This window comes from Garra rufa, chromosome 10 (assembly GCF_049309525.1).
Source record: "Garra rufa chromosome 10, GarRuf1.0, whole genome shotgun sequence".
Lineage (NCBI taxonomy): Eukaryota > Metazoa > Chordata > Actinopteri > Cypriniformes > Cyprinidae > Garra > Garra rufa.
In genome coordinates this window covers 4,786,315-4,809,952 of record NC_133370.1, presented here as the reverse complement: position 1 = coordinate 4,809,952, position 23,638 = coordinate 4,786,315, and the positions used below count along the sequence as shown (strand labels likewise).

Sequence of the window (23,638 nt, the reverse complement as noted above, 5' to 3'; positions counted from 1 at the left end):
CATAACTGTCAACTTTTTTAACACTGCAATGCAAGTCTATAATGGATATGAACCAGTCTTGATTTGTTGTGTTTAATAATTGCAACGTTTTTTTACAAAAACAAGAAAGAATAATTGATGACAACTTTAATGACAACTAAATTTTTATTTAAAACATGTATTCTTCAAAATGTATTATTTTCTAAAATCATTAAAAGTGTATGTTGAGTTTTTTTTTTTCATTATACCCAAAAGTATTTGAGGAAAATCTAATTTGCATTGTGAAATAAGAACTAAAGGATTTCATTACAGAAGTAGCACTTTTCAACTAGTATGCAATAGTGAATGTATGTGGGAAGGTGTTTCTAAATATTATGATTCTGCAAAATAAATTAGGCTACTATAGCATGGAGCATGAAATTATTTTAGATTTACTTAAGGTTAGATTATTCAGCATCAAAATATCTTCAAGATGTTCTGCCCAGCAACATGATGCAAAATGTCTTGAATAAAAAGCAGTTATTTGAATATCAAAATGAATCATGCCTTGTCGTCAAAAAAATCAGCATATCATTTTATTATGTTATACCTACAAAAGCATTAAATGCAACAATGTTCTTTTGGTAAACAAATATTTTAGTTTGCTCTCCTGTTTCATCAGACAGACTTATATTTTTTGCATAGCTTTTACATTTGAGAGATTTTTTTTTTATTTAGATGTAAAAGCTTGAAAGTAAGTTTCATAGAAAACTCCTTAATTTATTAGTATTTAAGTACAATTGTTGACTACCTAAACAATGCACGTTGCTTATTTCATTTTAAGGGCAAACAAACCATAATGGCTACTAAAGCAGTGCTGTGATTGTCTGGACCTTTGATACAGTACAACAATCGTTTAGAAATTATTTTTTATTCATAGTAGTCATCATAATCTCTAAGTTTTATTTCAAAATATACCTTCTAGAGGAGCTTTTGGGTGCAAGATGTTGCAAACTTGCAATCATCAACAACATGCTGAAACAGCAATGAAAATGAGCTATTTGAATATCAAAGTTACTCATGTCTTGTCATCACAAAAACCAGCATATGATTCACTGTTAAACAAAAGCATTTAATTCTACAATATTTTTTACACAAACAGATACATATTTTAGACTTTCACTTTCAGAGAACAGTAACACTTTATGGTGAAGAGTATTTCTTGTTTTAGGGGTGAGGTGCTAAAGGTCTAGTCCTCATTGCATTTTAGTCTGTTCTGGCCAAGAACCTCCCACTTAGACTGTTTAGAGCTGTGTTTATGTGAAATGGACTGAAGAGAGAGGGAAGGGTTGAAATATGATTTATAACATCATTGTTTAATCAATTAGAAATGAGATGTGGTGGTGAAATTATGTGATCAATGAAAGCAAGGTTTTCAGAAATAGAAAACAACGGTCATGGATCGAAAAATTATGAGCGTGAATCATATAAACATTTAAAATCATATTGCACAAAACTAAAATATTAATGCAAATTTATCCTACTTGCACACAAAATCATGTTCAAAACTGAATGAATAAATAAATAATGCAGAGTTAAAAATGTTTTATAAATGTATGAAGGAATATAAAGTTAATGATACATCTGTGTCTGGATTAGTTCACTTCCAGAACAATAATTTACAGATAATGTCCCCCCTTTTCATCCAAAATGGTCATGTCTTTCTTTCTTCAGTCGTACTCGTAAAGAAATTATGTTTTTTTTTTTTTTTTGAGGAAAACATTTCAGGATTTCTCTCCATATAGTGGATATTTAAGGTGTCCATGAGATTCAACTTCCAAAATGCAGTTTAAATACAGCTTCAATGGGCTCTAAACGATCCCAGCTGAGAAAGAACGACGATTTTCTAAATAAATTGACAATTTATATATTATTTAACCAAAAATGCAAATTTTGTCTCGTCTCTGCGATGCGCATTCATAGTCTCTGTAATCCACGTTAATGCAGTTAGGGTATGTCAAAAACTCCCATATCATTTTCGTCTTCAACTTCAAAATCGTCCTACAATGTTGTTTTACCTTTTTCTTTTGTAAAGGGCGTTTGATCTTCTTTGTATGTTTACTTTGTGAACAGTGGGTCGGATGTAGCGATGTAGGATGATTTTGAAGTTGGGGAAGAGACGAGATGGGAGTTTTTCGACATACCCTAACTGTGTTGACCCGGATCACACAGATTATGCATGAGCATCTCAGAAACAAGACAAGACGAGCGTTTGAGGTTAAAAAGTAAATAACTTGTCAATTTGTTTTGAAAATAAATGAACATTTCGATAGATTAGACCCTTCTTCCTCAGTTGGGATCATTCAGAGCTTTTTGAAGCTGCATTTAAACTGCATTTTGGAAGTTCAAAATTGGGGGGACCATTCATATCCATTATATGGAGAGAAATACTGAAATGTTTTCCTCAAAAAACGACTGAAGAAAGAAAGGCATGAACATCTTGAATGACAAGGGGATGACATTATCTCAATTTTTGTTCTGGACATAAACTAACCCTTATACATGGACTCATATGTTCAGCAAACACATACATACCTGTTTATCAATGTCAAAACGATTTTGTCAAAATGTCAAAATGATTTTTCCGGTTGAAGGGTACGCTGGCGCGTTTTGGCTGCCGCTCCTCTCTTCCCTTTATTTTAACCTATTTTAAGTTTGATTTTACGTCGTTTTGTGATTTAAGAGCCAGTGAGTGAAGACTGCCTTCGTCTCTTTATTTTAGCGTGATGAGTAATCGTGTTTCACTCGCTGGATTTCTGCTTTTATCTCTGAGTGCCGTTTGTTGGAATTTACTCTCCTGTTACCTGGCTCAGGATTTACACCACTGCGAGGCTGTTGTTGGTGTGGACTCTGCTCGTATGGCTCTCAGGTACACTTCTCGTCAGTTGCTGAACTTGAAGGGAAACTTTCTCCTGCCGAATGACTTGCGTGCTCTCTGCAGTCGTGTTGGAATATTGCAACCTAAGCGTTACATACATCGCTCGTCAAGGCGTAGTTTATTATGCTCAACATCAAAAACTGTTGCTCTTCCATCATTCCTGCGCAAATCCCAAAGACAGCTGTTTAGACCTACAGGGGTAAGTTCTGATAACCTGTCTGCACTAAAGCGTGCTGAGGTTGCCCCGGTTTCATCTGCTTCACCGCGTTTGCTGAAATCAGCTCTGTTCAACGCGCGGTCTGTCAACAACAAAGCTGCTATTTTATCTGATATCATTTTAGAACAAAAGCTGGACCTTGTCTGTTTAACTGAAACATGGCACAAAGAATCCGACGTCCTTCTTTTTAATGAACTAACTCCAGCTGGTTATGGATTATGTGACCTACCGCGCTCCTCCAGAAGAGGTGGGGGTATCATTGTGTTACATAATCAACAGTATAACATGTGTCCTGTGGCTGTTCCCAAATTTGACTCATTTGAATGCCTTGTTTTGAGTGTTTCAGCGCCTCTATCTACTGCAGTGGCTACAGTCTACAGGCCTCCTAAGACAAATAAAAACTTTTTATCAGAATTTTCTGATATATTGTCTTTGCTTTGCCTCAAATATGAGAGAATCCTTCTCTTGGGGGATTTTAACATCCATATGGATATAAACGACTCTACAACAACAAAAGACTTTTTGTCCTTATTGGAGTGTTTTGGTTTGATCCAACTTGTAGACTGTCCTACACACGATAAAGGCCACACATTAGACCTTGTGATTACAAATGGTTCATTTGTGTCTCAGCTGTCAACTTCAGATTTGGGACTGTCTGACCACCAGGCTGTCTTTTTTAACATGGAACTTCCTGACATGATCACTCTGTCCTCTCGCATCATTAACTATCGTAAATGGAGATCTATTGATCCCATTGATTTTTCAAACTTTATTGACTCTCCTTTAAGTTGTGTTTCTCCAGCTGATGATTTGGATGATAAAGTTTCTAAGCTGAATTCTGTTCTCTTGTCTGGTCTGGACATGTTGGCACCTTTGAAATCACGATCTGTTTCTTTTGTACGCTCCGCTCCTTGGTACAATGATGACCTGCGTGCTATGAAGGCTCTGTGTCGGAAAATGGAGTGCAGGTGGCGTACATCAGGGTTATCTGTTCATTACCAGGCCTGGAAAGACAGCTTACTTGAATATAAGGCTGAAATTGGGTCAGCTAGATCTGGCTATTTCTCCCAGATTATTATCAGCAATCAGAGAAACCCTAAACAACTGTTTCACTCTATCAATAGGTTGCTTAAAAAGCCCAGCCTCTCTAATGTTCCTGCTTCAACCCACCTTTGTAATAGGTTTTTGGAGTTTTTTAGCACTAAAATTAATGTCATACGCAACCACATTATCACTTCTACTTCAACTGCTTCTTCACCAAACATTTCTGTATTTTCTGGAATTCCTCTCTCCAATTTCATTATTCATGATTCCCAGTCACTCTGTAATGTGGTTTCAAAAATGAAAGCTACGACTTCCAGGGTTGATCCGGTACCTTCTTGTCTGTTCAAATCTTGTTTTGATTCTTTATGTCCTGTTGTTTTGAATATTATTAATGACTCCTTGTGCACTGGTGTTGTGCCAGAAGCACTTAAAACTGCGGCTGTCACCCCAGTACCAAAATCCAACAATACACACTTTGATAACCTGCATAATTTTCGTCCCATTTCTAATCTTCCATTTCTTGCTAAAATTTTAGAACAAACAGTGGCTTTACAAATGGTTTCTCATCTGTCTTTAAATGATTTATTTGAGCCACTTCAATCTGGATTGCGTAAACTCCACAGCACTGAAACAGCATTAGTTAAGGTCACTAATGACTTGTTGATGGCTTCTGATTCTGGTTGTCTATCGATATTGATTCTTTTGGATCTTAGTGCCGCTTTTGACACTATAGATCATTCTATTTTAATTACCCGTTTAGAGACTGTTTTTGGAGTTTGTGATTCTGCATTGAAGTGGTTTAAGTCTTATCTTTCTGATCGTAAGCAGTTTGTTGTGATGGGTGGGTTCAGATCTGAGGTTGGTGTGGTCCAATCTGGTGTTCCTCAGGGATCAGTTTTGGGCCCTTTACTTTTTAGTATTTACATGTTTCCACTTGGTCAACTTTTAAGAACCCTTGGCCTTAATTTTCACTTTTATGCAGATGATACTCAGATTTATATTCATTCAAAGCCTGACAATATCAAAGTGGCTGTGTCTTCTCTTTCTCAATGTCTTACTGAGATTAAAAATTGGATGTCTGAAAATTTTCTCTGTTTAAATAGTGACAAAACTGAAGTGATGCTTGTCGGTTCTCCTCACCAATTGCGTAAAGCTGAGTCCGTTACCTTAAGTGTGGATGGCTCTGCTCTACAATTTCAAAATAAACTAAAAAATCTGGGGGTGATATTCGATTCCAGCTTAACATTTGATCTTCATGTTCGTAATACAGTCAAGACATCTTTTTTTCATCTCAGAAACATTGCTAAATTACGTCCCATGTTAAATTTTTCTGTTGCTGAAAAGTTAATCAACACATTTGTATTTTCACGTATTGATTACTGTAATGCTTTGCTGGGTGGAGTCTCAAAAGCTACCCTTAGTAAGCTTCAGTTGGTTCAAAATTCAGCTGCAAGAATTCTGACAAGGACCAGTGTAAGTGAGCACATTAAACCTATTTTGGAAAAATTGCACTGGCTTCCGGTCAGTTATCGTATTGATTTTAAAATTCTTATGCTGACCTATAAGGCCTTGAATGATCTGGCTCCCCAATATTTGTCAGAGCTTTTAACCCCATATACCCCCTCTCGTGTTTTACGTTCTTCTGCAGCTGGACTGTTAAATTCTCAAACAACTCGGTTAAAAACTATGGGTGATCGGGCTTTTTCCTCATTGGCTCCCAAATTGTGGAATTCCCTGCCCCCTGAGATTAGGAATGCAGAATCTCTTGAGATTTTTAAAGTATCCCTTAAAACTCACTTTTTTAGGGTAGCTTTTGATGTGAATTAGGTGACCGTTCTGTTTTTCTATTATCTTATTTTTGTATTATTGTTTGTTTTCACTGCTTGTATTCTGTGTGTGCTATCTTTTATTTATTATTATTGTCTTGTACAGCGCTTTGAGATGCCTCTTTTAAAGGCGCTTTATAAAATAAAGTGTATTATTATTATTATTATTATAAAACACATACAGTATATGCATTTATGAAAATTATTTCTTTATGCTGATTTCATCCCCGCAGGAAACACCCTTTTCAAATAGAAACCCAAAATGCCTCTCTTCTCTTTTAAATCAGATTATAATCACCTCCTCTTAATGGAATTTTTATTTGTTTAATACTGAAGAACAAAAAGGAGGACACACGATGATTGCACTGTTAAAAAAAAAAAGACAGCCACAGAAAAGTATTTATGTGAACTTTAATTCAACAACAAACAATCATGTCATAATGAAGTCTCAAGTAAGGAATTCACGTGACTTCCAAATGATTCAAAGGTTTAAAAGCTTTATTATTATTGCTGTTTGGAAATGTTCAATGTTTTTTACTGTTACTCAGCTTTTCAACTGTTACTATTATAATGATGAACTGAAATTAAATATTGCATCGCTGTTTGATATTCCTGTACAATGTTTTACAAATGAACTACTTTGAACTAAACAAATAATCAAATAAAATATTTAATGAAAAATAAAAACGGTTGAATTATCATTTTTAAAAGTATTTTAGATTTGCAATTTATTGGTTAGGCAGCTTTATAGGATTACGGATGGGTGTACAGTTGGAACAAAAAAGCTTCTTGTATTTATGAGCTAACTTTGGCAAATATGACCTATGGATGTTGATAATTATTATACTATGGCTGCTGAATGCCTGAATCTGATTGGCTGACGAACATTCTAAGGTGTACATTTTTTCAGTGAAATGCATGGCAAATGTAGTTCCAGCGAAAAGCTTCAGCTTTATATCATTTTGCCACAGGATTTTAGTTATTCCAAAGGTCAAAATTATCAGAATTATTAAAACTCATTACAATACTGGCCAAACAAATAAATACAGTAAACAATAGGATAAATACAACAGATTATTCCCATGTTTTGGGGAATAATCTGGTTCATATTTTTCCCACTCTCTCCCTCACACACAGATACAGTTTGCACACACATTAACATAATGTTGCTAGTGCCGCTCTGATGATTAACAACTTAAAAACGATATGACATTTCTCACAAGAGATAACAACAGGCTTTTCCTGAAGAAAATGAACTTAAAGTTTCACTTTAACTCAGACTCAGACTCAGACTCAGAGAGGTTATTCACAAGCTTAGTCTCTCTCTCTTTTTCCATCTGTCTGTCTAAAAACTTAATTATTAACTGCAGTCTGCTATCAACAGCTCAAGTGTCGTTACTAGGTCTAAAATGACGTTTTGTAATTAGGCTACTCACAATAGAGGTTTAAGGACATAAACCGGATGAATGGCCTGAAATATATCATCTGATTGATGTCTTGAGGTATGGTAACTGTAGTATAAGTGGAATAATTGACTTGGAATCCGTTGAATTCCTCTAAAATAATCTGCTTTGCATCGTGGTCACCACCTCCGGTGTGTATTATTTTCTAAGAATTCAACGGCCATCAATTATTCAATTATTCAACTGCCAATTGTCAATTATTCCTTACTTACAGTAATATTTTAGTATTAAAGGAAATGTCATATGAAAAATCACTTCTTTACAGTCCCTTTGGTGTGATAACAGAAAAAGCAAAAAGTGTACCAACTGTTTACCCCAAATGATGACAAAATGTAAATTTTTTGGGTGAACTAGCTCTTTAAGGGGAGACACTGCAGGCAAAAGTGCTGTTTTTTCATGCACCTATATCAAATTTGAGATTTTGGGCTTTTTGGTTTTTCATAAAGTGTTTTTTCAGACTAGTGGAAAGAAAACATACAAAAGAAACGGTTAAATGTTTCTTTTATAACACTTTATCTATTTGTGTCAATAGATTTTAGTTACAATACATATTTTTAAAGATTAGTTTTTTCTTCTACACTGAGCCATAAATCTCCAGTAGCACACCAAACTTTACATTTTAATTCCTGTCTATATCCTGAAGGTTTTTACAGAGGGATTGTTCATAATTTGTTTGATTATATACAACATTTTATTCCACCCAAAATTTTGAAAATATATTGTTTTTTTCAATTGCTAACAAGTTATTTCAATACTGAAGCCACAATTCCAAAACTGTTCACACATTCAGCAATACAGAAGTCTATGCGGACCAAACTGTGAATCATTATTCATTGCTTTCAGACAAAATGCATACAATGATTACATTTTTCAAAATCCACAAACACCGTGTAATGCAATAAATGTTGCAAATATCAATGTAATCAGTCAACTGGGTAAGTATAAGGCGATAACTATTAGTTATTTTTTTTTTACCCTATTCACCTTGCTTCATTTCATAGAAAGACACACCAAATCACAGCACTCTCTGTATTTCTTTACGTTGTCTATAGGATGGCACAGACGGCGGAGTGCTCTTGTTTCCTATGGACCGTCGTAGGGTGAGACCAGCACCTCCTCCCGGGACGGGTGTTTGCAGGACAGGGCCCTGTGTATCCCGCCGACTCTACGGAACTGCTCCGCTGGATTCGGTGAAGAACAATCCGGTAGATTCCGGTGAGTGGGCTTCGGGAATCCAGCACCGCGTTGTTCCTGAGGTGAATCTCGGTGATTCCCAGCTCCTCGAGCGCGAGTTTAACAGAGCGTTCTTCGACGGAGAGCGTCCGTGATGCATCAGCCAGGTGCGCAGGTGTGGGAGGAGCAGGTGTGTACGGCTGCGGGTACTCGATTCCCCTCAGCCACGCACTGGACATGATCTGCGCCAGGGATATGCGGTCAGCAGGTACCAGCCTCAACGCGCCTTTAATAACATATTGACAGACATCAGGGACGTACGCAGGAATGGCATAGGATCCACTGAGGATGCAGAAGCGCAGTCGTCTCAGACTCGAGCCGTTAAAAGGGAACGTAGCCGTCACCATGAAGTACAGCAGGACGCCCAGAGCCCAAATGTCCACCGGCGGTCCGATGTAACCCTTGTCCCGGAAGAGTTCGGGGGCAGCGTAGGGCGGAGAGCCGCAGAAAGTGGTGAGGATGTCGGTGGGTTTGCATTTAGCACTGAAACCGAAATCCCCCACCTTGATGCAGTATGTGGTGGTGTAGAAGACGTTTTCAGCCTTCAGGTCTCGGTGGATGATGTTGTTGTCATGCTAAAGGTAAAACACATGTTTATAATTATTTGCAAAACATTTTGGCGTGCTAACTGACTACACAATGTGTTTTTTTTCTGTATGCAATGCATGCAAGCCTACTTTAATGAATGATGGGTTTTCTTTTCTAGTGTTGTGAAAGTCTAATTTAGCTGGTATGTTTATTTAGCTGGTGATTTTATCAGACTGCTTCAACCCCTGACAAAAAGTATGGAATCACCACACTTAGATGTTGTTTACCCATTTTGTTTAATTCATAGAAAATAAACAAATTACAGAAGGTTCCATCTTGCAAAGCTGATCTGTTAACTGCTATTCAAGAAAGTTAAACCAGCTTAATGAAGAATATTGTTTTTTTATTAGTGAAGTCCATGCCCTAAAGAATTCAGGCCATCATAAATGCCAGAAGAGGAGCAACAAAGTACTAATTGTGTTTTTTGGCTAATGATTCCATAATTTTTACCTCAACATTGAATGATTCCATATTTTTTTTCTGTACCTGATATGGAACATAATTTTCCATTAATTAAAAAAGCTTAATCTCATCTGTTTTAGGTATGTTTCACATGTTTTGCAAAAATTGCTGATTTTTTATAATAATTAAATAATTAAATGTAGTATTTCATCATGATAATTGGTATTGTTTAAAAATGCAAATATGATTTTTTTTTTTTTTTTTTTTTTTTTTTACAAATATATTATATTAAAAGAAATATTCAAAATATTAAAAAAAAATATGAAAAGGTTTATTATATGTTACCATGGACCACAAAACCAGTCATAATAGCACGGGTATATTTGTAGCAATAGCCAACAATTCACTGTATGGGTTAAAATTATTGATTTATTTTTAATTTATGCCAAAATCATTATGATATTAAGCAAAGATCTTGTTCGATGAAAATATTTTGTAAACAACAACCTATTTTGTGGGACAACCTCATATTTTGTAATAGGGCCCAAAATTGCGAGCGGCACCCCTGGTAATGTGCATTGCTAAGCACTTTATTTGGATAACCTGAACTTGATTTTGTCAGTATTTAGATTTTTTTGCACCCTCAGATTGCAGATTTTCAAATAGTTGTATCTCGGCCAAATATTATCCTAAAAATACATCAATGGAAAGCTTATTTATTCAGATGATTAAAAACCCATATGACTGGTTTTGTGGTCCAGGGTCACATATTTCAGAGAAAAACAGAGAATCAGTTATGTAAAAATAAAATTATATTTTACAGTACAACTGTAGTCACATTTCATTTTGCAGACATTGTGATTTCTGTTTTATTGCAATTAATCATGCAGCCCAATGGGGTTTTTTATTTATTTATTTATTTATTTATTTACTGTTTAAACACAAACTATAAAGGATAGACTCATAGGTGGTGGTCAGCACAGTGTCTCTCACCATGTGTTTGACAGCAGACAGTATCTGAGAGAAGATCATTTTGCTCTCCAAATCAGACAGGCGTCCTCTGGTGGCGATCCTGGAGAACAGCTCTCCTCCAGGCGCATACTCCATCACTAGATGAAGCTTGCGAAATGTGTCCACCACCTCATACAGACGCACGATGTTGGGGTGAGACAGTCTCTCCATGCAGCGTATCTCAGACAAGAACAGCCTCTGTGAGCGCTTGTCCAAACGCAACTTATCCAGGATCTTAACAGCAACCCTTTCTGAGAGAGAGGAATCAAAGAGGAAAAAAGGGAGAAAATGCAACACCAGTGTCACATGGGTCAGTTGTTCATGTTAATCAGAGTAAACCAGGGTTATTATAGTTAACTAAAACTAAAACTAGAATTAAAACCATGATTTTTTTTCAGCTAGTTGCCATAACAACATTTATTTTTATTTCAGTTCAACTTTAATATAGTTAAAACTCAAACTCAAAACAAAAACATGTAACTAAAATTAAAATATACTTGACTATTTACATTTCAATCATTAGAAAAAATAATTTAATGAAAATGATTCAAAATCTATAGCAAATATAATAGAATCTCAATTATACTATATACAGTTAATACTAAAAATAATAAATAAATAAAATAATAATACAAATATCTAACATCAAGGTTAAAACATACTTTATTACTATTATAATTATTATTATTTTACAAATACTATTCACATTTTTATTGTCAATGTGTGACTTAAAAAAACTTTTTTTAACTTCTAGCCCCACAGAAATGCATAATATAATATAATATAATATAAAATAATATAATAATAAATTTCAATAAGAACACTTTAAACATATTTGTCATAGAAGAGGTGTATTTTATGAAAAACTATAATAATATCTCAATTATACATTATACAATTATAACTGAAAATAATAAAATAAAAACCATAAAAAATGATGCAAGTATCTAACATCAAGGATAAAACATACTTTATTATTATTATTGTACATATACAATTTGCATTTTTATTGTAAATTTGTGACTTCAATTTTTTTTTACTTCTAGTCCCACAGAATTACATAATATAATATAATATAATATAATATAATATAATATAATATAATATAATATAATATAATATAATAAAAAATAATAATTATTGATAAAAATAATAAAAAATAATACAATAATAATAATAATAATAATAATAATTATAAAAATATCTCACATCAATGATAAAAACAAATAATATTCACATTTTTTGTCAATTTGTGACTTAAAAAAAACCTTTTTAACTAGCATCTGTAGTGGATTGATCCAGAGCATCACAAAAATATATAATTTAATAATACATTTCTATTAGGATGGAAACATATTTGTCATAGAAAATTTGTATTGTTGGAAAAACTGTATTAGAAACTTATACTATATACAATTATTACTAAAAAAATAATTAAATATAGCTAAAAAACAATAAAAAATACAAATACAAATATCTAACATCAAGGATACTTTACTACTAATATTATTATTAATATTTTACAAATACTATTCATGTCTATATTATCAATTTGTGACTTCAGAAAAAAACTTTTTTAACTTCTAGCCCCACAAAAATAATATAATATAATATAATATAATATAATATAATATAATATAATATAATATAATATAATATAATGCATTTCAATTGTAATGGAAACTTTAAAAGTATTTGTCATAGAAAAGGGATATTGTTGGAACAGCTATATTAGAATCTTAATTATACTTTATACAATTATAACAAAAAATAATAAATTATATATATATATATATATATGAAAGTGACAAAAAAAATTAATAGATCTGGACACAAAAATGAGCGTTGACACAAATGCACATCTGAAACAAATCATAAAAAAAATTAATAACTGACCACCCATTCACCTTCTACTGTTTTACTTCTTAACAGACACCATTGGGATGGTGACAGGACAGGTTATTCAGAACATTAGGGTGGGCCTCCAGGGGGGTTTATAGAAACGAACACATCCTGATGAAGATTAATGATAATCTTCTGGATTAACCCAGATTCGACTCCCCCCAGATTTATATGTGACGTCATGAACACGTGTTCAATTACCGTCCACAACACAAGAAAGTTTGAAGTCAACTTTAGGAAATTTTGCATCAAATGCAGCGACTCTCGGACATTTTAAATGAACACAGAAAGTGTCTCTCACCTTTGGTCAGGTCGTGAATACCGAGTTTGACCTGAGAGAAGTTTCCGCTGCCTATTTCCTCGCGAAGCTCATAAAAGCCAATCCGTTTGCCGAAGGTGACGTCATTGACAAGCTTCTCTTTGTGTCCGAGGTTATAGACTGCTCTCTCGAAGGGCGTCTGCTTTATGTTGATCTCTGGACTCACGACTGCAAGTTTTCTGTCCAGTGCTTGAATGCTCATCTTCTTTTCCATTGTTTTCTTGACCTCCATCCAGGCCAGCTGAGGCACAAGCTCTTTGTGGTGAGACGGCATCGTCTGCTGGGCCACCTGCCCTGTATGGAGAAACAGATCTTGTTATTCTCTTAATTGTTTCTTGGAGAAATCAGCGAGATTAAATGGATTTGTTTTTCTGTAAAACACTCTTAAAAAGCTTTAGAAGAACCATTTTGTCTAAAAGGTTCCATAAAGAACCTTTAACATCTGAAGAACCTTTCTGTTTCACAAAAGGGTCTTTGTGGCAAATAAGGTTCTTCAGATTATAAAAAGGTAAGCAAGAAATGGTTCTTCTATGGCAGGGTTCACCACACTCAGTCCTGGAGGGCCGGTGTCCTACAGAGTTTAGCTCCAACCCTAATCAAACACACCTGAACCAGCTTATCATGGTCTTAATAGGTATACTGGAAACTTCTAGGCAGGTGTGTTGAGGCAAGTTGGAGCTAAACTCTGCAGGACACCGGCCCTCCAGGATCAAGTTTGATGACCCCTGCTCTATGGCATCGCTTGAAGAACCTTTTGAAGCACCATTATTTTTAAAAGTGTAGTCTCATCCTCCTTCAGATGTTTCTCCTGGAAAAAAAAGACCTCACACGTATCTCCTATAGAGTTTCAGAAGAGATCTCAATGTCAATGTCTGGATTAGTTTATGAGCAATTAAGAGATTAAATGGAGATTTTTTCTGAAGTGCCTTCATTGCAAGTGTTTCTCTTAAGCAATAAACCCCAGTAATGTATTTACAAGATTCCAACAACAGATTTACAAGATTACTGGCTTTTTTTCTCAAGAGAAACACTACGGATGAAGCTAAAGTCCCCATTTGATTTCATGACTGTTGTCTAGGTGGAAAAAAATCCAGATATTATAGAGATTTAATTGTGAGATTTTCTTGACTATGGGAAGATCAATATGAACTTGTTTCTCGTCATCAGATGTGTCCTAGTCCAAATAATCTTAGTGGTCCTATACAAAATTAATAGATTTAAATGTATTTTCCAAGTCTTCTTTAGTTACTTCTACTAAGAAATCTCAGAAGAACATTTGAGACCTGTCTCATGTTTCTCAGATCTCTCAGATCTCTTCTGAATTTCCTAAGGAGACTACAGTGGTCTTTTTCTCAATAGATTTGTCTTTGAAAATTCCATATGAGATAAAATGCTGTCATACAGTTCGTTTGAGGACTTTGGAGAAACGTATGAGTTCTTACTGAGATGTTTTTGTGATCTTGTAAGGATATTACTAGGGTCTTTTTCTCAGGAGAAACACCTGAGATGGAGGACATGCTAGAAAAGGTCTCCATTTAATCTCACATTTATTGTCTAGAAATCCAGGAGTCTATGTGGCTCATGTTTCTCCTAAAGTTCCATATCAGAAATAAAATGAGTCATAGCTGTCATACAGTTCATTTGAGAACTTTGGAAAATCTTTTAAGTTCTTATTGAGATATTTTTGAGATCTCTTCTAAATTTCATAAGGATATTGCTGGGGTCTTTTTTCTCAAGAGAAACGCCTGAGATGGAGGAGATGCTAGAAAAGGTCTCCATTTTATCTCAAATTTATTGGCTATTGTCTAGAAATCCAGGAGCCTATGTGGAGATCTCAATATGAACTCAAACATCTCTCATCAAATGCTTTCAAATCCAAATATTCTGAGTGATGCTCTACACAAATAATAGTTTTAAATGTTTTTTCATGTCTACTTTAGTTATTTCTACTAAGAAATCTTATGAGAACATCTTAGAACTCCACAGAGTTTCATGCGCTATAAAAGAGCAAAATCTGAGTAATAACATAGTCCTTGTTGACCTGAAAACTCCAATAAGACCATTCTGGATTTAAAATTGAGTTTTTAAACTTGCCTATATAAGTATCAACTTTGTTTCTCTTAAATTTCCATATGAGAACAGCTGTCATGTAATTTTTGGAGAACTTTTGGAGAAAGGTATGAGTGCTTATTGAGATATTTTTTAGATCTCCTCTCAATCTTGTAAGGATATTAATATTATAAGAGTCTTTTCCTTAAGAGAAACACATGTGATGGAGGGGGCTCTAGAAAAGGTCTACATTTAATCTCACATTTATTGTCTATTGTCTAGAAATCCTATAAATGAGCTATAAAAGGGCAAAATCTCAGCAATAACATTGTCCTTGTTGGCCTGAAAACTAAAATAAGACCATTCTGGAATTAAAATTGAGTTTTAAACTATCCTAAACTAAACTACTATTTTAAACTATTGAGTCAATAGCTGTCATGTAGCTTTTTGGAGAAAGATACGAGTTCTTATTGAGATATTTTTGAGATCTTGTAAGGATATTACTAGAGTCTTTTTCTCAAGAGAAACACCTGAGATAGAGGGGACTAGAAAAGGTGTGCATTTATTTTCACATTTATTATCTATTCTCTAGAAATCCAGGAGCCGATGGGTTGATCTCAATATGAACTCAAATGTTTCTCATCAATTTTTTTCATATGAGAAATAAAACGAATCAATAGCTGTCATGGAGTTCTTTGGAGAACTTTTGGAGAAATGTATGAGTGCTTATTGAGACATTTTTGAGATCTTTCAATTTTGTAAAGGATATTACTAGAGTCTTTTTCTCAGGAGAAACACGTGTGATGAAGGGGGCTCTAGAAAAGGTCTACATTTATTCTCAGATTTATTGTCAATTGTCTGGAAATTGACTTTTCATGAGCTATAAAAGAGCAAAATCTGAGCAATAACATTGTCCTTGTTGACTGAAAAACTGATATAAGACCATTCTGGATATAAAATTGAGTTTTCAAACTTTTCTATTTTTCTCAGTGAGAAATGACATCAAAGTATAAACTTTGTCTCAGATGTTTCTCTTATAATTCCATGTGAGAAATAAAATGAGTCAATCATACAGTTCATTTGAGAACTTTGGAGAAACGAATGAGTTCTTATTGAGATTTTGTTGAGATCTCTTCTCAATCTTGTAAGGATATTACTAGGGTTTTTTTCTCAAGACAAACACCTGAGATGGAGGGGACTCTAGAAAAGGTCTCCATTTAATCTCACATTTATTGTCTATCGCCTAGAAATCCAGGAGCCTATGTGGAGATCTCAGTATGAACTCAAACATTTCTCATCAATTGCTTTCTCATTAAAAGCTTTCATATGAGAAATAAAATGAGTCAATAGCTGTCATGTAGTTCTTTGGAGAACTTTTGGAGAAAGGTATGAGATATTGTTGAGATTTCTTAAGGATATTTCTGGGGTCTTTTTCTCAAGAGAAACACCTGAGATGGAGGGGACTCTAAAAGAGGTCTACATTTAATCTCACATTTATTGTATATTGTCTAGGAATCCAGGAGCCTATGGGGAGATCTCAATATGAACTCAAACCTTTCTCATCAAATGCTTTCATATAAGAAATAAAACGACTCAATAGCTGTCATGTAGTTCTTTGGAGAAGTTTTGGAGAAAGGTATGAGTGCTTATTGAGATCTCTTCTCAATGGCGTAAGGTTATTACTAGTTTTTTTTTCCTTAAGAGAAACACCTGTGATGGAGGGGACTCTAGAAAAGGTCTACATTTAATCTCACATTTATTGTCTATTGTCTAGAAATCGAGAGAGAGGTTTTCATGAGCTATAAAAGAGCAAAATCTGAGCAATAACGTTGTTCTTTGTTAACCTGAAAACTGAAAAAAGACCATTTTGGATTTAAAAATGAGTTTTCAACTCTTTTATTTTTCTCAGTGAGAAATGACACTTAAGTATCAACTTTGTCTCAAATGAAGTTCTTAGCAATGCATATTACTAATCAAAAATGACGTTTTGATACATTTACGGTAGGAAATTTATAAAATATTTTCATGAAACATGATCTTTTCTTAATTATCCTAAAAGAATACGATGTATTGTACAAATATACCTGTGCTACTTAAGATGGTTTTACAAGGTTTTGTGGTCAATGTGTTACATTTGTGACCCTGGACCACAAAACCAGTCTTAAGTCGCTGGGGTATATTTGTAGCAATAGCCAAAAATACATAGTATGGGTCAAAATTATTGATTTTTCTTTTATGCCAAAAATCATTAGGAAATTAAGTAAAGATCATGTTCCATGAAGATTTTTTGTAAAATTCCTACTATAAATATATCAAAATGTAATTTTTGATTAGTAATATGCATTGTTAAGAACTTAATTTGAAGAACTTTAAAAGTGATTTTCTCAGCATTTTGATTTTTTTGCACCCTCAGATTCCAGATTTTCCAATAGATGCATCTCAGCCAAATATTGTCCTATCCTAACAAACCATACATCAATAGAAAGCTTATTTATTGAGCTTTCATATGATGTATATATCTCAGTTTTGTAAAATTTGACCTTATGACTGGTTTTGTGGTCCAGGGTCACATTTGAGATCCCCATAAAGTTTCCTCAGCTATAAAGAAGCAACATTCAATCAATTCAACAATTCAACAATTCAATTCAAACATTTTCTTCTTTATCCTAAAAATAATAGCATTCAAACCAAAATAGCATTCAAAATAGCATTTTCAAACTCACACAGAATGTGTCCTTTCCCTTTTTTCTCAGTCTTTAGTGGTAAAGTCCCGCTCATCATATTTAAAAACATCCTCTACGTCTTCTGGTTTCAACTCACAGTCTCAGATATGTCCAGTAAACAGTTCAAGATCCCAGTATTGTTGATCATACATATGAAGAACAATCTTATTAAATCAGGCAGGTATTATTTAATAACGCTCTTCTCAGTATACTAGAATCTTTTAGTGAGACACACGCGGTCCGCTTGTTCCCGTCACACAGAGTGCCACTCTCTGTTTCATGTCTATGTAATCCCGTCTCACACGCTCACCTACAGACAGGTGACTCAACTCTGACCCCTCCTGCCGGGGGATTACAGCGTCCAGCTGTCTGTCACTCGCTCCACGTGCAACCAGAATTTAGGTTTGTGTGTCTGGCTCCTATTTTGCATCACTATGGAGTTCGAAGGTGTTTTGAGTGGTTGCTTCAACAATACTAGGTGGTTCTATTCTATTCTTAGTTGTTTATAGATGTTTTCTGTGTTTTTCTGCATGCTTGCTGGGGTCGAAAACACACATAGTAGTTTACTTTTTTAACATCTATTTCTTTAGTTCTCTCCTCATACAGGAATGAGCAGTGTAGAAGTCAATTATGTGTTATAACTACTGCATAATATGACCTAATTATACAAGACTGTTTTTCTCTGATGGTTGTAACAGGGCGTCTCCTTGAGCGCCTCCAGACCAAAGGATAAACCGACAGCCACAATCTCCATCAGGACCAGACGTCTGGCATAAGAGAGAGCTGGACGAGTCTGTCTGTCTGATGTCTGTCTGTCTGTCACAGAGAAAATGACTCACATCTGATCCGCTGCAGTTCGTTCTGCTGACAGAAGAGGAGTCTTGGCAGGTAGATGTTTTCATATATGAAAGCATAAAAATTATAGTTAAAACTGGTTTAAAATATTATTAAGGCTGTATTTTGCATTACATTCTAGATTATTAAAGGACAGTAGGATCAGAACATGCTTTTAAAATAATTACATTTTTTAGAACACTCATAAACAACAGCAGTGATGACCGCAGTAAAAAAAACATTTCAATATCAACTCTATATATAATATATATATATAGTTTATATAAAATACTTAAATTATTATATCCAAAGAGAATTTGCTCCTTAATGAAATGTAATATTTTGTCCATAAAATCATGAAATTAACTACTATAGATCTGGATCGTAGTGAAATGTCATGTGAAGTTTCAAAATACTAAAACCAGCGTTTCTAAGATTGCGAGTTTAAAGTCATAATATTTTGAGAATAAAGTTGAAATATTTTAAGAATAAAGTCAAAATAACAAGAATAAAGTTGAAATTTTCAAGAATAAAGTCAAAATGTTTCGAGAGTAAAGACAAAATATTTTGAGAATAAAGACAAAATTACAAGAATAAAGTCTAATTGTTTCGAGACTAAAGTCAAAATATTTTGAGAATAAAGTTACAATTATGAGAATTAATTTGTAGCAATAACAAGAATAATGTTGTACTATTTCGAGAATAAAGTCAAAATATTTGGACAATGAAGTCAAAGTGTTTCGAGAATAAAGTCAAAATTATGAGAATTAATTTGTAGCAATAACAAGAATAAACTTGTAATATTTCGAGAATAAAGTTGAAATTACGAGAGTAAAGCCGAAATATTACGAGAATAAAGTCTAAATATTTCAGGAATAAAGTAAAAATTATGAGAATTAATTTGTGGCAATAACAAGAATTATGTTGCAATATTTCGAAAATTGAAATTACGAGAATAAATCTGTAATATTACGAGAATAAAGTCGAAGTGTTTCGAGAATAAAGTTGAAATGTTTCAAGAATATAGTCAAAATTATGAGAATTAATTTGTAGCAATTACAATATTAAAGTTGTAATATTTTGAGAGTATATTTCAGCCTATTGTGTATTCAAATGGTCCAGACTGCAGCACTGGTGGCCTGGCAATTTCTCCCAGTGCTCCCAATCCAAGCCACTTGCACAAGCAGGCTATACTCTTAAAATATTAATTAATTAAAATATTACTAATTGCTACGATTTAATTCTCGTAATTTTTACTTTATTCTCGAAAAATTTTGACTTTTTTTTCTAAACATTTCGACTTTATTCTCAAAACATTTCGACTTTATTCTCAAAACATTTCAACTTTATTTTCCAAATATTTCAACTTAATTCTCAAAACATTTCAACTTTATTTCCAAACATTTCCAACTTAATTCTCAAAACATTTCAATTTTATTTTCCAAACATTTAAACTATTTTCTCAAAACATTTTGTCTTTTATTCTCAAAACTTTTACACTTTATTGTCATAACATTTCGACTTTATTCTCAAAACATTTAGACTTTATTCTTGAAGCATTTAGACTTTATTCTCAAAACATTTCAACTTTATTCTCGTATTTTCGACTTTATTCTCGAAACATTTCAACTTTATTCTTGAAAATTAGACTTAATCTCTAAACATTTCAAGTTTATTTTCCAAACATTTCGACTTTATTCTCTAAACATTTCAACTTTATTTTTAAAACATTTTGACTGTATTCTCGAAACATTTCGACTTTATTCTTGAAATTTAGACTTAATCTCTAAACATTTCAAGTTTATTTTCCAAACATTTCGACTTTATTCTCTAAGCATTTCAACTTTATTCTCAAAACATTTTGACTTTATTCTCAAAACATTTCAACTTTATTCTCAAAACATTTCAACTTTATTCTCAAAACATTTTGACTTTATTCTCTAAACATTTCAACTTTATTCTCAAAACTTTTTGACTTTATTCTCTAAACATTTCAACTTTATTCTCGTATTTTCGACTTTATTCACGAAACATTTCGACTTTATTCTTGAAATTTAGACTTAATCTCTAAACATTTTCCCCCGGTTTCACAGTCAAGGCTTAACCTAGTCTAAGACTAAAATGTAAGTCTGAGCTGTTTCAACTGAAAGAAATTTGCACTGACTAATCTTAAATTATATCAGCGCCTTTGTTTTGTCTCAAGATGCTCACCAGTAATGTTTTTTTTCTAAGCATTTTTATAAATATTACTTAAATGTCCTAATTGAACTAGGGGCTAATCCTGGCTTAGTCTAAGCCCTGTCTGTGAAACCAGGCCTTCAAGTTTATTTTCCAAACATTTCAACTTTATTCTCAAAACATTTTGACTTTATTCTCTAAACATTTCAACTTTATTCTCAAAACATTTTGACTTTATTCTCTAAACATTTCAACTTTATTCTCCAAACATTTTGACTTTATTCTCTAAACATTTCAACTTTATTCTCAAAACATTTTGACTTTATTCTCAAAACATTTTGATTTGATTTTAAAAACATTTTGACTTATTCTTAAAACAATTCGACTTTATCCTCAAAATTTCAACATTCTGCATGTGCTTTATCTCTATAAACTCTCTGTTTTAAAGGTCCATTTCTCTCCCCTCATTGCTAACATTATTGTCGAAGCAGCTTTCTTTCTTTAGAAATGGAGGGCCTCCAACATCCGAGCTTCATTCATCTCTGCTTTTCTCTTTGAAACTTTCCCTCAATTCATATGCTTCATGTGGAGGAGGGTCTTGGATCTCTCTGAATGCATTATTATGGAAAATGGCTGCTTTTGAGGTCAAAGCATCCTATTTCATATTCACGTATACTGTTGCATGTGTCTAAACATCTGATGGATGTAAACAGCACAGCAAACAGTACGCTAGTAGAAAGCTAATCATGACTGATTAGTTGTGATTTACTAGTTTCTTTGACCAGATTAGTGGGTTAATCAGCGGCAGTGTTGCCGTAATCAGTTGGCATTGGTCTTTGTAGTGCGAGGTGAAACCTGTTTAGTGATTGTAATGATTGAAGTGTAAACAGCTCAAAAGGAGGAAACATCAGAGCAGAGAAACACACCCAATACACATGAAGTAAAATAATGCAGGAAATGCAACATCAACAATATAATATAATTATACAATAGAGCTGAGATTGAAATGTGTGTTAGTAAGTTTTCACAGGAAAATGACCAGTTGATGGATTCACACTTTTGATAATGATTTATATTTCCTAATAATGTGTTCAATTAACTTTTTAATAGCAGATAGATAGATAGACTTTAACTTTGGCAAATTTAAGTCAATATCCAACAAAACACAAAAAACATATCGCAAAAATATACACAGTGCTATAAACAATTATAACCAAAACAGCCTACAAAAATCTATAATCCCATAAATAATTGTATGTTTATAAATTGAGTTCATGTGAACCACTTTTTACATTTATTTATTTATTGTAAAATTTTTGAGCTATATTTAAATTATCTAAATATAATGTATAATTTTAAATTATGTATTTTTATTTTTATTTTTATTTTATTTTTACATTTTCTGAGCTATATTTCAAATATTTATTATATTTAAATATTATATATAATATCAATATTATATATTATATAAAATAATGCATTTCAAATTATAATAGATGATGTATCTAATATTATATTAATGAATTATGTATTTATATATAAATTATACAAAGAGAAAGGAATAGATAGATAAACATTTTAGTTTTAGAGGGGTTATTTATTTAGTTAGTTACTTAAAATTTTTGAGCTATATTTAAATTATTTATTATATTTAAATATTATTAACAATTATACAAGAAACAGCTTACAAAAATATATTATGTTTTTGAGGGATTATTTATTTATAAAAAATCATTTAGAATAATTTATTTTTATTTCTGAGCTATGTTTAAATTATTTATTATATTTAAATATTATATATTTATTATAAATTATGCCTTTAACATTATATTAATAAATTATGGATTTATATATAAATTATACATTATATATTTATAAAGAATAAAGAGAAAAAGATAGATTTAATTTTTTTTTTTTTGTTTTAGAGGGATTAATTATTTATTTAGTTATTTATAATTTTTATCTAAATATTATAAACAATTATACAAGAAACAGCCTGCAAAAATCTGTATGTTTTTGAGGGATTGTTTTTTTTTTTTTTTTGGAGCTATATTTAAATAATTTATTATATCTAAATATTATCTATAATCATAAATTATGTATTTCAAATTATAATTAATTATGTAATTGATATTGTATTAATCAATTAGGCATATATACATTTTATATTTATATAGAATAAAGTGATTAGATAGATAGATAGATAGATAGATAGATAGATAGATAGATAGATAGATAGATAGATAGATAGATAGATAGATAGATAGATAGATAGATAGATAGATAGATAGATAGATTTTTTTTTACCATTTTTGAGCTGTATTTGTATTTAATTATTATATCTAAATATTATATAAAATAATAAATTATGTTTTTAATATTATAACAATAAATTGTGTTTTTGTATATATATGTATTTATATAAAATATAGTAAAAAGGGATAGATCATAATTTTCGGATGTTTTCCAGAACTTTAGTATAAAAGTTAGGACTTTAATAAACTTTCAATCTTTAATAAACATGAGAAATAAAGATATAAAGAGAGAAGACAGTCTTGCACTTTGAAACAGACTGACACGCACCATTTGTCCCGATGTGGAATAAACACAAAGGTCCCGGGCCGCTCTCGACAGGGGGCAGGGGCCCGTTTACATGCTTTGAGCCCATTTTGTTTTAAGTGGAGGTGCTAAACACCTTCCCCCTGAGATAAAAGATGATTAATACCTTTGAAAGAGGGCCGCTTAGTAGCTCAAAGTCCCTTAAGTACTTAATTAGTGAAAGGATGGGTCTGAGCTGAAGAGGTGTGGAGGAGATGCTCTTTGATCTGCTGCCCTCCTAACAGCAGGCATTAGAGTCATGGAAATTAGATTAGTTCTCTGCCATTCACTTAACATGCTGCGTTTGTGGATGCAGGTATAAATATCCCAGAGGAGTGGGACTGAAGGCACAGAC

The 23,638-nt window shown here is 32.8% G+C and overlaps 1 protein-coding gene across 1 annotated transcript; it reads right to left on the bottom strand.

Moving 5' to 3' along the window:
• Nucleotides 1-6,567: 6,567 nt before the first annotated feature.
• On the bottom strand, nt 6,568-17,743 carry LOC141344825 (serine/threonine-protein kinase NIM1). Its single transcript, XM_073849724.1, has 4 exons — nt 17,674-17,743; nt 12,884-13,195; nt 10,663-10,931; nt 6,568-9,254 (listed from the first exon to the last, which is right to left on the bottom strand). The coding sequence occupies exons 1-4, from the start codon at nt 17,741-17,743 to the stop codon at nt 8,493-8,495; spliced, it is 1,413 nt and encodes a 470-aa protein (XP_073705825.1). The 3' UTR covers nt 6,568-8,492.
• Nucleotides 17,744-23,638: the final 5,895 nt, after the last annotated feature.